Here is a 13532-nt window from a genome sequence, read left to right on the forward strand (position 1 = left end):
ATCTTATGGACTCGCTGCCTATGCTTGCATATTAAAAACGTAAGCATATAGGAGGACCTGTTTATTTGTTAACTGTTCAACTCAGAATAGCTGCATGTGCGCACTCCCTCAGAAATCGTTTGGAGAAAATATCCTTTCTATTTTATTCAGCTATGTTCAACTGTATTCTTCATACTATAAAATAATATAAAATAATGAATTCTAAGCAAATCTTGTCTGCTAGATGAACTGTGTAGCCCACAGCCATATGGCATAGCCAGATCAGGGCCTAACATAAGGACAACTCAGAATATGCAATTCTGTTCTTCTGAAATAGGCTACATTTTCTTCATATCATGTTTCTTTAGACCTGTCTAAAATAAATAATGGATTTATTGTGATTGTGTAGTCTATATTAAATGGATTCATGTAATTGTTCCAATGGTCGGCATCAGTGGCTTGTAGACTATTCATGGCAACTAGGAGATGCTAAATGTGTTTATGGTAAGTTCTGCATGCAGCTGCCGAGACTCTCTCATTCCCAACGGCTCAGAAACAGACGGAATTCCCAGATTTGTCTCCTTATCAATCCCTTCCTCCTGATGATAGCGAAGCATGCAGTTGGTGGTGTTGGCCTAAAGGTTGAGGTTTCAGTGGTAATCAAAGTTCAGTCACCTGTAGAACAATCCCAAGTGTTTGAGTGAAGGAGGGTTTCTTTGTGATGGAATGCGGACAGAGAGTGAGGCAAGCAGGAAACCTGCAGAGCTTTGGGTTGATCGTTAACCTGAGTTTTGGTTTGTAAAACGCTGACACACTACTCAGGGAGCCTTTGATGTGTGCAAGGAGGTAGGTTATACTGCTGTCTGTCTTAAACAGACGGCCATGGGAATATGCAGATCTTATCTCTGGTTATAAAGAATTGTAACAATAATAAGAAGGGTGGGTCTGATTGATGTGCAGTGAAATTGTTTCTTGTTTCTATGCTGAATGACTGACGTCTCATTTTCCTTTTTCTTTCCCTATTGTCTCTCTCTTTCTCCCCCTCTCTCTCATCTCTTACTCATCTCTCTCTCATCTCTCACTCACTCTCTTACTCACTCTCTCAGGATTTACAAGTCAGAATTGTGATCACAACGTTGATGACTGCCCAGGCCACAACTGTCAGAATGGTGGCTTGTGTGTGGATGGGGTCAACACCTACAACTGCCAGTGCCCCCCTCACTTTACAGGTAACCTTTATACCCACAAACCCTCCAATCTTCAAGATGGACAAGGTCTCTCTTGAAAATGAATGAACTTGAGATTACATGAACAAAAACTATTTCAAATTTCCACCCACATTGGCCCTATATCCATCTCTTATGGCCCCTGTATGATGTAATCCTTGTCCTCTGCCCTCTAGGCCAGTTCTGTACCGAGAACGTGGATGAGTGTGAGATGATGCCAAACACGTGCCAGAACGGTGGTACATGCCACGACACCTACGGCAGCTTCCACTGTGTCTGTGTCAATGGCTGGACGGGCGATGACTGCAGCGAGAACATCGACGACTGTGCCAGCGCAGCCTGTTATCACGGCGCCACATGCCACGACCGCGTAGCCTCCTTCTTCTGCGAGTGTCCGCACGGGCGCACAGGTACTACGATCTCACATGTCCCACACTAACCACACACACGCGTTGGAAGAAAAGTGATTAAAAATAAGAAACTGTTGAGAGCTTTGCACACCAGGCCACACTGAACTGAGGTGGCCTGGTTACACCCCCATGATAGTTGCTTGAAGATATTGAGATACTATTTTCAGGTGGGTACTTCACAATGTTAGTTGTTGAGGTGAGTCAGTTCTCCCCCTTTACAGTAGAAAACATTTTGTGCCCCTGGAAATGCACTGCCTATAGAAATCCCATTAATCATAATTTGTCTTTCCTCAGGATTACTGTGTCATCTTGACGACGCCTGCATCAGTAACCCGTGTCAGAAAGGCTCTAACTGTGACACCAACCCTGTCAACGGCAAAGCCATCTGTACCTGCCCTCCAGGTTACACCGGCTCTGCATGCAACCAGGACATTGACGAGTGTTCCCTAGGTGAGTGACTTCTCTCTCTGCTCCTCTCTCGTTTCTATAGGAAGGTACCTGTCCCTGAACATTCAGGATGACAAACTCTGCCAATGTGCTATTTGCCAAACACTCCCTTGAGAGATTTTCAATTAGACTAACTTGGATACATTAAGGTTAAATAAAAATAAATGATTGTCAGTGTGACGGTTATGCATTTTGGTAATATTTTGGCATCAGAACACTGAAGTGTAAAAGGCCTCTTTTTTTTTTATATCTACCTCTTGTGTTAATGATAGAGAAATTGCGCGGGGTGAAAGTGGGGATATAAGTGGTGATGTATATCCTGTGTTTGACGTTTCAGGTGCCAACCCTTGCGAGCACGGTGGGCGCTGCCTGAACACTAAAGGCTCGTTCCAGTGCAAGTGTCTCCAGGGTTACGAGGGCCCGCGCTGTGAGATGGACGTCAACGAGTGCATGTCCAACCCCTGTCAGAACGATGCCACCTGCCTGGACCAGATTGGAGGATTCCACTGCATCTGCATGCCAGGTACGACGACACATTGGAATGTACCATTTAGGGGGATATTTAGGTTTGTAACACTGTCTTACTGACATAGACACTTTGACATGTTGTTAGGTGTAAGAATAATTGTTCATGATTGGAGTCATCTTTCTGTTCTCTGCCCCTGCTACAGAAGACAATACTAGCTATCTAAAAATGGCAAAATATTTTTGGAGCCTGTGAACTCAAAGTAATGTTACCTGAAACTGTGTTTCTGTAATATTGTCATAAACGTGTGTGTGTGTGTGTGTGTTCAGGTTATGAGGGGGTGTTTTGCCAGATCAACACCGACGAGTGTGCCAGTATGCCCTGTCTGAACAACGGGAAGTGCATTGACAGGATCAACTCCTTCCACTGCGAGTGCCCCAAAGGTGAGAGAGATGGCGGGTGGAAGGAATTGAGGGATGGATGGGTGAAAGGAGGAATGGAGGAAGGAAGGTGTACAGGGATGGAGGATTGGAGGAGTAGATGGAGGGTGGGGGTCCTCAGCTCCTGATAGGGTTGGGTGGGAGTGGGGTCACTGGAGGGTAAAGTAAAGTGAATGATTACCATAGGGGGGTGTGTGTGTGTGATTAATACTTTTCTGAGGTTGACTAGTGTAGGCATTTCAGATGAGGGCAGGGAGGGTGGTAATAACAAGGTCCCCCTACATTAGCATAATTGGCGGACAAAATAGTTTGCACAAGACCTTAGCGCCCAAAGAGGGGGGTATAAGGGGTGGTGGGGGTGAGCAATTGTGTATTTGGAGCTCCTGCTATATGGGTTGTGTGTGTGTTGAGGGGGGTATCATTATAAAGTTCAGGATCCAGGGTCCTCCAGACCTACTTTATTAAATTAGTTTCCCCTCCATTTTCCATTTTCTCTCCTCTGCATATGCACTGTAGAGCCACAATAAAGGCTAGATTACGTTTGAAAGATGTGGTAAAATAATTAAGAGCGCAATTACATTCAGCTAACGTTAGATAGATATCTTTTAGGCCTACATTACAAATTCAGCATATTTAAATTACCTTAGGACAAACCAGGCTTCATTTTATCAATATCATGCAAATCATTACATGAGGTGAAAACAAATTCAGACTGAAAACTGTTAATTGACTGGGGAGTTGATCCTGCTTGCCATTGCATTGTTCTGAGATTCCTTTCTTTCTTTCTTTTTAAAGCTACGGCGACAATTTCAGAATGTAACAGGCTATTAGTGCAATTTCAGGGGAAAACCCAATAAAGCAAATCTCAAATTAAAGGAAAATATCTATACATTTCTGCTCTTTCAAAAACATTGTTCTGCTATTAAGATTTTTACTGTATGAGAATTTGGCTTGAAAAGACAATTCTGTTTAGATTCTACAGAACTAGTGGTCGCGTACGAGACATGAGAAATGTGCATCTTTACATGACAGTAATATGTTCATACGCTGGTATTATTTTGATAACTCTTGTAAATGTATCATAGTGTAAATGCTCTCCAAGACAACGCAGTATTTTAATCTTAAAGAACTGTCCCCAGATGTGTAGCCTACAAATAATGTTAGATGTACATAAACTTGGATTCAATACGAGACAAATAACTAAACTGTAAGAACAGCAAAACAGCACAGAAAACAATAACAGAAAGGAGTATGGCTGATATATATTCTTCCTTGTCCAGGCTTCTCTGGTGGTCTATGTCAGGTTGACATCGATGAGTGTGCCAGCACGCCCTGCATGAACGGAGCCAAGTGTACCGACGGCCCCAACAAATACTCATGCGAATGCACTGAAGGTATAGTAGGCTGGCACATGGTTAGAACGGTTTGAGGCTCAATTCTTGTCTTTAAATTAATACACTTTATAGGGTGGTACATGGACCAAGGCCAAGCCTACTCCTGGACCGAGTTTTTGTGCAACGATAGGCTTCCTCTGGTTCGGCGGAATTTCCCCCTCTATAAGATCTCTTCATCCTAGAACATAAGCTACATTCCGATTCTCTACCCTTATTCTGAAATGTGCGCTCATACACTCCCTTTCATGGATTTAAAATACATGGATTGGTGTGAGGAATATGGTGGAAACTCCTTCCAGCTATGCTTGCACCAATGCAATGCTTTTGAAATGCATGAGGGGGAGGTATAGTTTCAAATGAAATATCATTTTCTCTACTCCAACTCAGTATGTGCTGCCCCAATGATCCAGTTCCTTAATATTTTGAACTCAGTAGTTAGTTTCTTTCTGTGTATCTATCTTCTCCTCCTTTCCAGGTTACTCTGGGCAGCACTGTGAGACTGACATCAATGAGTGTTACTCGGACCCCTGTCACTATGGCACCTGTAAGGACGGCCTGGCCACCTTCACCTGCTACTGTCGCCCTGGTTACACGGGCCGCCTGTGCGAGACCAACATCAACGAGTGTCTGAGCCAGCCATGTCAGAATGGAGGCACCTGCCAGGACAGGGAGAACACATACATCTGCACCTGCCCCAAGGGCACTGCAGGTACAGGAACACACTCTCTCTCACACACACACACACACACACATGCGCATGCAGGAAGACACACGCAGAGACACGCACCCACACAGGCAGGCAGACATACACACACATACACACGCACACACCATACTACAATCCTACATATTTTACAACACAGGCAGCCACATCCAGGCATATGTGTGAAACTCTGCCAGTGTTAGTAACATTGTACCCCCTACTGTGGTTGTTTGACAGGCTTTAACTGTGAGGTGAATCTGGATGACTGTAAGAGCAAGCCCTGTGACTACGGGAGGTGCATTGACAAGATCAACGGCTATGAGTGTGCATGTGAGCCAGGTTACTCAGGTGAGCACTGGGTTGAAGAGAGGGGGGAAAGAGAGGGGGACAGGCAGGACAGGTGGCCAGCGAGCTGACTCAAACAGAAGAGTGGTGTCATATTCCCTGTGTGGGACAAGGCGGGAGAACAGAGAGGCAGCCCCAAACCTGATACACGTACTCTCTCACACACTCATTCACTCACACACACATCTGCTGCATGTGCACCTGGTGTGTATAGACTGTGTTCTTACACCTAAGCACTGACCTTTTTATACGTTTCCCGGTATCAGTGAAGAAAAGGTGGATTATTTTGCCCAAACCATTCCTGGAATAACAATTCCAGTCCACCTATTCCCATGGGGCTACCGTTTCAAGACCCTGTAGGGCCTGTTTTCTCTACTTGTATGTGTGTGGAAACATCCTGTGTGTTTGTGTGCACACATATGTGTCGCATTTTTGTGTGTGTCTGTGAATACTTAATAAACTCTTAGGTTGGGAGGGTCGTGGGTTTGCAGGCAGGCTGCTGTTGTGCCCCTGCTCCTCTGTCTTTTTGTCCTCTTTCCTCTGTTTTGTGAGTGTTGAGGGGCATGGCTCACGGACAGAGGGCCATTGTAGTTGTAGAGCAGGCAGTTGGGCCCTCCCCTTTCTGATTGATGGGGGAGGGGGGATGTAATTGTTGCTCACCGGCGTGTGAAATGGGGCCCTTCTGTCTCTCCTTACCAGCCCTGGGTTAAGGTGGCCCTCCCTCCCCCACTGTTCCCCCTATGAAGCGAGGAGGAGGGGGTGGCGAGAGGCTTTGTGTGTCCCATTGTCACTGGTATAAAAGATCTGAGCTTACACCCCCTCAGATCCAGCTGAAACATTCCTTCTCCCTCCTTACCAGAGCACCTCTTATTATTCAATGGGCAGGGAGAGGGAAAGGCCACACTGCTAATCTCCAGTGGCTAGCCTGGCAGCCTCACCCTGCCTCTATATACCCTTTAGTAATGTGGCCCTGTGTATTGTGCAGACTCCCCCCATCACCTCAGCAACTAACAAAGGATTAGAGATAGAGAGCGAGAGAGAAGAAAACAAAATGTCCAGCTGTGGTTTCTTTAAACAATGGCCATATATGAGTGAATACTCACCCCCTGCTGTGTTGGATTTTCAGGGGCCATGTGCAACATCAATACCGACGATTGTGCCATCAACCCCTGTCACAATGGTGGCACCTGCATCGACGGCATCAACAGCTTCACATGCCTGTGCCCAGAGGGCTACAATGATGCCACCTGTCTGTTGCAGGTGGACGAGTGTGGCAGCAACCCCTGCATCCACGGCCGCTGCCAGGACCTGGTCAACGGGTGAGCACACACACACACACACACACACACACATATTTCGATTAAAGCTTACCTTTCTCTATCTGTATTCCAGCTACAAGTGTTTCTGTGACTCTGGCTGGAGTGGGCCTAACTGTGACATCAACAACAACGAGTGTGAGTCCAACCCGTGTATGAACGGTGGCACCTGCAAGGATATGACCAGTGGATATGTTTGTAGCTGCCGAGCCGGCTTCAGTGGTCAGTTCAATTCAACGTGTCTTCCCTTACTGTTTCTCACTCTCCCTATCAGCTCCTTCTCTCTCTCTCTCTCTTTTCTATCTTCTCACACCTTACCCTCTCAATCCTGCAACTCTGTTTGAGTGGGTGTGTGTGGTGGATATCATCCCTAATAAGTCTGCGACTCTAACCCATGTGTGTTCTCTAATCCCCGGCCATGCTGTAGGACCTAACTGCCAAACTAACATCAACGAGTGTGCCACCAACCCCTGTCTGAACCAGGGCACCTGCATTGACGACGTGGCCGGCTACAAGTGCAACTGCTTACTGCCCTATACTGGTATGATAACGTATTGATTTTCGCGGAGCCATATAGGCCTAAAGAGATGTGTACAGTAGCCTTATGGCTCTGGTTTTGGTTTGGCCCTCTACTCAGAAAGGCCTGTATGGCTCCGGAATAGAAGACTTCTTGAACAATGGTATAACAATACATTTCTGAAATCCACTTGTGCGCTGACTACTGAGGGCTCTTCAGTAATATTGCTGAGATCTACAAATAATCCTGTGTAGAGCCCATCCCCTGGGAGAGCAATATATGCAAATTGTTATTCAGACAGCAGACTTATTTTAGAAAACATAGGTTGACTAATGCCCACTAACTGTGTGGAAACAGGCCTTATGTTTTGCTCCTCTCTGTCATTTGTGGAAAAATCCACCCTGTCTACCATGTTGTGATAACTTTGTGTGTGTGTGTGTGTGTGTGTGTGTGTGTGTGTGTGTGTGTGTGTGTGTGTGTGTGTGTGTGTGTGTGTGTGTGTGTGTGTGTGTGTGTGGGAATAACATGCTATAGACCGGGAGGGCTGGGAACTGGGACCTGTGGCCACTTCCTCTTCCTGTCTCTGGGCTACACAATAGCAGGAAACAGGAAGCAGCTTCCTGCCTGGTCTCTGGTTACTGTGGAGCGGATAGGGAAGTGGATAGGAAACTGGGATTTAAAAACTGATGTCATTCTTCAGGGGAAACTCCTCTGAGTGTGACTAGAAAAGGGAAATATCATGCAATGCAGCCATTTTCATTTCCATTTCGCTTTAAGACAACTTTGAAGAAGTCAACTCTACCAAGAGTTTAAAAGCATTGAATTGTGATGTAGTACTTCTCCAAAGATGTCTAACTGCAAAAGGGAAGTGGAGAGTGAAATACAAATGTAACATGAACGAAACATGTATGAATGGAACAAACATTCATGGCTCTTACTCAAAAAGCGTACAGACCGATGAATGATCTGTGATGGATTCCCTGTAGCACTTGAGGGCATTTGTTTGAGGTGTGTGTTGTGTTCCTATCCCTACCAGGTGAGACATGTGAGACACTGCTGGCCCCATGCAGCCCCCGGCCCTGTAAGAACGGTGGCGTGTGTCAGGAGTCTGAGGACTACCAGAGCTTCTCCTGCCTCTGTCCAGAGGGATGGCAAGGTAAACTACTCATCTCTTCCTCCATCAATCTGTTCTGTTTATTCCTCCATCTGTCCACCCATCCATCCATCCAATAGAGGGTGTTCTTTGAGAGACTGACTGCCCCCCCTCTCTCTCCTCTCTCAGGTCAAACATGCGAGATAGACATCAACGAGTGTGTGAAAAGTCCGTGCCGCAACGGCGCCACGTGCCACAACATGGTGGGCAGCTACCGGTGCAGCTGCCGTCCGGGCTACACCGGTCAGAAGTGTGAGATGGACATTGACGACTGCAAGCCCAGTAAGGAACTTCAACTCCTAGCTCTATCTTGTAAAGTGAACTTGGCCCAACTGTATCACTTACCTGATACATCTCTCTCTCTGTTTCTCTTTTTCTCGTTCTAGACCCCTGCAGTAATGGAGGTCTGTGCAGAGATGGAGTGGACAGCTTTGTGTGCACTTGTCTGCCAGGGTTCCGTGGTAGCAGGTGTGATCAGGACATTAACGAGTGCGAGAGCAACCCGTGTAAGAATGGGGCCAACTGCACCGACTGTGTCAACTCCTACACCTGCACCTGTCCACCCGGTTTCAGTGGCATCAACTGTGAGAATAACACCCCCGACTGCACAGAGAGGTACAGAGAGCAGTTCACATACTGTGTTTCTGTTAGTGGCAATTCAAAAGCATGGGAAAGAGCCCCTTTTTGCAAGAGAAACCCTCTTCAAAAAGTATCTTAAATGAATATTTTCTTACTAGCGCTGAATTTGCTGAAAATGTACTTTCTACGACTGTGATGTGGTTGTCTCCCCCAGCTATCTTAAGATGAATGCACTAATTGTTAAGTGTCTCTGGATAAGAACGTCTACTAAATGACTAAAATGTAAATTTCAAATGCTTTTGAATACATCCTAAGAGAAACAATCAATTTCCACATTGCTTGATAAAAACAATGTTGACCAGAATATTCTGGATGTTGCTAAATAACCAACTAATAATTTTAGAAACAGATTGGAAGAAACAACAACAGGAACATTTTAAATAAGCTGAAGTAAAAAAATATATTTTTAACATCCCTTTAACTAATTTGGTTACTATACTTATAGTCTCAAAACTCTCCCATTGTTGTGTGTTTTTTCTCTAGCTCTTGCTTCAACGGTGGCACCTGTGTGGATGGCATCAATACCTTCACCTGCCTGTGTCTTCCAGGCTTCACAGGCAGCTACTGCCAGCACGACATCAACGAGTGTGACTCCAAGCCCTGCCTCAACGGTGGCACCTGTCTGGACAGCTACGGCACCTACAAGTGTACCTGCCCTCATGGCTACACTGGAGTCAACTGCCAGGTATGGGCGGGCAGGAGCCATCTTGACTAAGGGCAGTGGGTTCATGTGTTCTGGCTAGGCAGCCATATCTCCTGAGTGCATTTGATTGTATATAATAATTTTCCCTCTATTTTCCCTCTTTCTATTGATATAATTTAATAAACATCTTAGAAACAACTGAGACGTAATAGTGGTAGTCCGCTCAACAGCGAGTGAGTGAGAGTGTGTGTGTTACACATGGGTGTATTTGTGTGTTAATGTGTTTCTGCTCTGCTTGCAGAACCTGGTGCGGTGGTGTGACTCATCTCCCTGTAAGAACGGAGGCTCATGTTGGCAACAGGGCTCCTCATACACCTGTCAGTGTCAGACGGGATGGACCGGCCTCTACTGTGATGTCCCCAGTGTCTCCTGCGAGGTGGCCGCCAAACAGCAAGGTAAGCACACAGAGTAAAAACAATTCCGATTATACAGTGCCTTCAGAAAGTATTCACTCCCCCTGACTTTTTCCACATTTTGTTGTGTTACAGACAGAATTTAAAATTGATTAAATTAAGATTGTTGGTCACTGGCCTACACACAATACACTATAATGTCAAGTGGAATTATGTTTTTTGACATTTCTACAAATTAAAATGAAAATCTGAAATGTCTTGAGTCAATAAGTATTCAACCCCTTTGTTATGGCAAGCCTAAATAAGTTCAGGAGTACAAATTTGCTTAACAAGTCACATAATAAATTACAATGATTTTTTTGTTGTTGGGACTACCTCAGCTCTGTACCCCACACATACAATTATCTGTAAGGTCCGCCAGTCGAGCAGTGAATTTCAAACACAGATTCAACCACAAAGAGCAGGGAGGTTTTCCAATGCCTTGTAAAGAACGGCACCTATTGGTAGATGGGGAAAAAAATTAAAAAGCATACATTAAATATCCCTTTGAGCATGGTGAAGTTATTAATTACACTTTGGATGGTGTATCAATACACCCAGTCACTACAAAGATACAGGTGTCATTCCTAACTCAGTTGCCAGAGCGGAAGGAAACCGCTCAGGGATTTCACCATGAGACCAATGGTGACTTTAAAACAGTTAGTGTTTAATGGCTGTGATAGGAGAAAACTGAGGATGGATCAACAACATTGTAGTTTCTCCACAATACTAACCTAATTGACAGAGTGAAAAGAAGGAAGCCTGTACAGAATACAAATATATATATATATATATATATATATATATATATATATATATATATATATATATATATATATATATATCCAAAACATGCATTCTGTTTTTGCAAAAAGGCACTAAGGTAATACAGCAAAACAAATGTAGCAAATCAATTAACTTTTTGTCCTGAATACAAAGTGTTATGCTTGGGGCAAATCCAATACAACACATTACTGAGTACCACTCTCCATATTTTCAAGCATAGTGGTGCCTGCATCATGTTATGGGTATGCTTGTAATTGTTAAGGACTGGGGAGTTTTTCAGGATAAAAAAGAAACGGAATGGAGCTAAGCACAGACAAAATCCTAGAGGAAAACCTGGGAGATTCATTCACCTTTCAGCAGGACAATAACCTGAAACACAAGGCCAAATCTACACTGGAGTTGCTTACCAAGAAGACAGTGAATGTTCCTGAGTGGCAGAGTTACAGTTTAGACTTAAATCTGCTTGAAAATCTATGGCAAGACTTAAATGGTTGTCTAGCAATGATCAACAACCAATTTGACAGAGCTTGAAGAATTTTGAAAATAATAATGGGCAAATATTGCACAATCCAGGTGTGCAAAGCTCTTATAGACTTACCCAGAAAGCCTCACAGCTGTAATCACTGCCAAAGGTAATTCTAACATATATTGACTCAGGGATGTGAATACTTACAGTGAGGGAAAAAAGTATTTGATCCCCTGCTGATTTTGTACGTTTGCCCACTGACAAAGAAATGATCAGTCTATCATTTTAATGGTAGGTTTATTTGAACAGTGAGAGACAGAATAACAACAAAACAATCCAGAAAAACGCATGTCAAAAATTTTATAAATTGATTTGCATTTTAATGAGGGAAATAAGTATTTGACCCCCTCTCAATCAGAAAGATTTCTGGCTCCCAGGTGTCTTTTATACAGGTAACGAGCTGAGATTAGGAGCACACTCTTAAAGGGAGTGCTCCTAATCTCAGCTTGTTACCTGTATAAAAGACACCTGTCCACAGAAGCAATCAATCAATCAGATTACAAACTCTCCACCATGGCCAAGACCAAAGAGCTCTCCAAGGATGTCAGGGACAAGATTGTAGACCTACACAAGGCTGGAATGGGCTACAAGACCATCGCCAAGCAGCTTGGTGAGAAGGTGACAACAGTTGGTGCGATTATTCGCAAATGGAAGAAACACAAAATAACTGTCAATCTCCCTCGGCCTGGAGCTCCTTGCAAGATCTCACCTTGTGGAGTTGCAATGATCATGAGAACGGTGAGGAATCAGCCCAAAACTACACGGGAGGATCTTGTCAATGATCTCAAGGCAGCTGGGACCATAGTCACCAAGAAAACAATTGGTAACACACAACGCCGTGAAGGACTGAAATCCTGCAGTGCCCGCAAGGTCCCCCTGCTCAAGAAAGCAGCACATATACAGGCTCGTCTGAAGTTTGCCAACTGGGAGAAAGTGGTCAGATGAGACCAAAATCGAGCTCTTTGGCATCAACTCAACTCGCCGTGTTTGGAGGAGGAGGAATGCTGCCTATGGCCCCAAGAACACCATCCCCACTGTCAAACATGGAGGTGGAAACATTATGCTTTGGGGGTGTTTTTCTGCTAAGGGGACAGGACAACTTCACCGCATCAAAGGGACGATGGATGGGGCCATGTACCGTCAAATCTTGGGTGAGAACCTCCTTCCCTCAGCCAGGGCATTGAAAATGGGTCGTGGATGGGTATTCCAGCATGACAATGACCCAAAACACACGGCCAAGGCAACAAAGAAGTGGCTCAAGAAGAAGTACATTAAGGTCCTGGAGTGGCCTAGCCAGTCTCCAGACCTTAATCCCATAGAAAATCTGTGGAGGGAGCTGAAGGTTCGAGTTGCCAAACGTCAGGCTCGAAACCTTAATGACTTGGAGAAGATCTGCAAAGAGGAGTGGGACAACATCCCTCCTGAGATGTGTGCAAACCTGGTGGCCAACTACAAGAAACGTCTGACCTCTGTGATTGCCAACAAGGGTTTTGCCACCAAGTACTAAGTCATGTTTTGCAGAGGGGTCAAATACTTATTTCCCTCATTAAAATGCAAATCAATTTACAACATTTTTGACATGCGTTTTTCTGGATTTATGTGTTGTTATTCTGTCTCTCACTGTTCAAATAAACCTACCATAAAAATTATAGACTGATCATGTCTTTGTCAGTGGGCAAACGTACATTTTTTAAAATTTTATTTTTTTATTTCACCTTTATTTAACCAGGTAAGCCAGTTGAGAACAAGTTCTCATTTACAACTGCGACCTGGCCAAGATAAAGCATAGTAGTGCGATAAAAACAACAACACAGAGTTACATATGGGGTAAAAAACATAAAGTCAAAAAAAATACAACAGAAAATATATATACAGTGTGTGCAAATGTAGCAAGTTATGGAGGTAAGGCAATAAATAGGCTATAGTGCAAAATAATTACAATTAGTATTAACACTGGAATGCTAGATGTGCAAGAGATTATGTGCAAATAGAGATACTGGGGTGCAAAATAGCAAAATAAATAACAATATAGGGATGAGGTAGTTGGGTGGGCTAATTTCAGATGGGCTGTGTACAGGTGCAGTGATCGG

At 44.3% G+C, this 13532-nt stretch overlaps 1 protein-coding gene across 2 annotated transcripts in view; it reads left to right on the top strand.

The window, feature by feature from the left end:
- Positions 1–13532, top strand: part of LOC121582746 (neurogenic locus notch homolog protein 1) — a 57921-nt gene that overhangs the window by 30238 nt on the left and 14151 nt on the right. Inside the window, exons 5-20 of one of the 2 annotated variants that reach the window (XM_041898823.1) lie at positions 1086–1208; positions 1382–1615; positions 1910–2065; positions 2400–2585; positions 2858–2971; positions 4249–4362; positions 4838–5071; positions 5303–5413; positions 6537–6729; positions 6803–6948; positions 7154–7267; positions 8280–8399; positions 8526–8678; positions 8783–9011; positions 9519–9720; positions 9980–10133. In XM_041898823.1, coding sequence (XP_041754757.1) covers positions 1086–1208; positions 1382–1615; positions 1910–2065; positions 2400–2585; positions 2858–2971; positions 4249–4362; positions 4838–5071; positions 5303–5413; positions 6537–6729; positions 6803–6948; positions 7154–7267; positions 8280–8399; positions 8526–8678; positions 8783–9011; positions 9519–9720; positions 9980–10133 — 2583 coding nt within the window. The remainder of the gene's footprint in view (positions 1–1085; positions 1209–1381; positions 1616–1909; positions 2066–2399; positions 2586–2857; positions 2972–4248; positions 4363–4837; positions 5072–5302; positions 5414–6536; positions 6730–6802; positions 6949–7153; positions 7268–8279; positions 8400–8525; positions 8679–8782; positions 9012–9518; positions 9721–9979; positions 10134–13532) is intronic. The other variant, XM_041898824.1, reaches the window with a different exon arrangement.

The sequence above is a fragment of the Coregonus clupeaformis genome, chromosome 15, assembly GCF_020615455.1.
Source record: "Coregonus clupeaformis isolate EN_2021a chromosome 15, ASM2061545v1, whole genome shotgun sequence".
Lineage (NCBI taxonomy): Eukaryota > Metazoa > Chordata > Actinopteri > Salmoniformes > Salmonidae > Coregonus > Coregonus clupeaformis.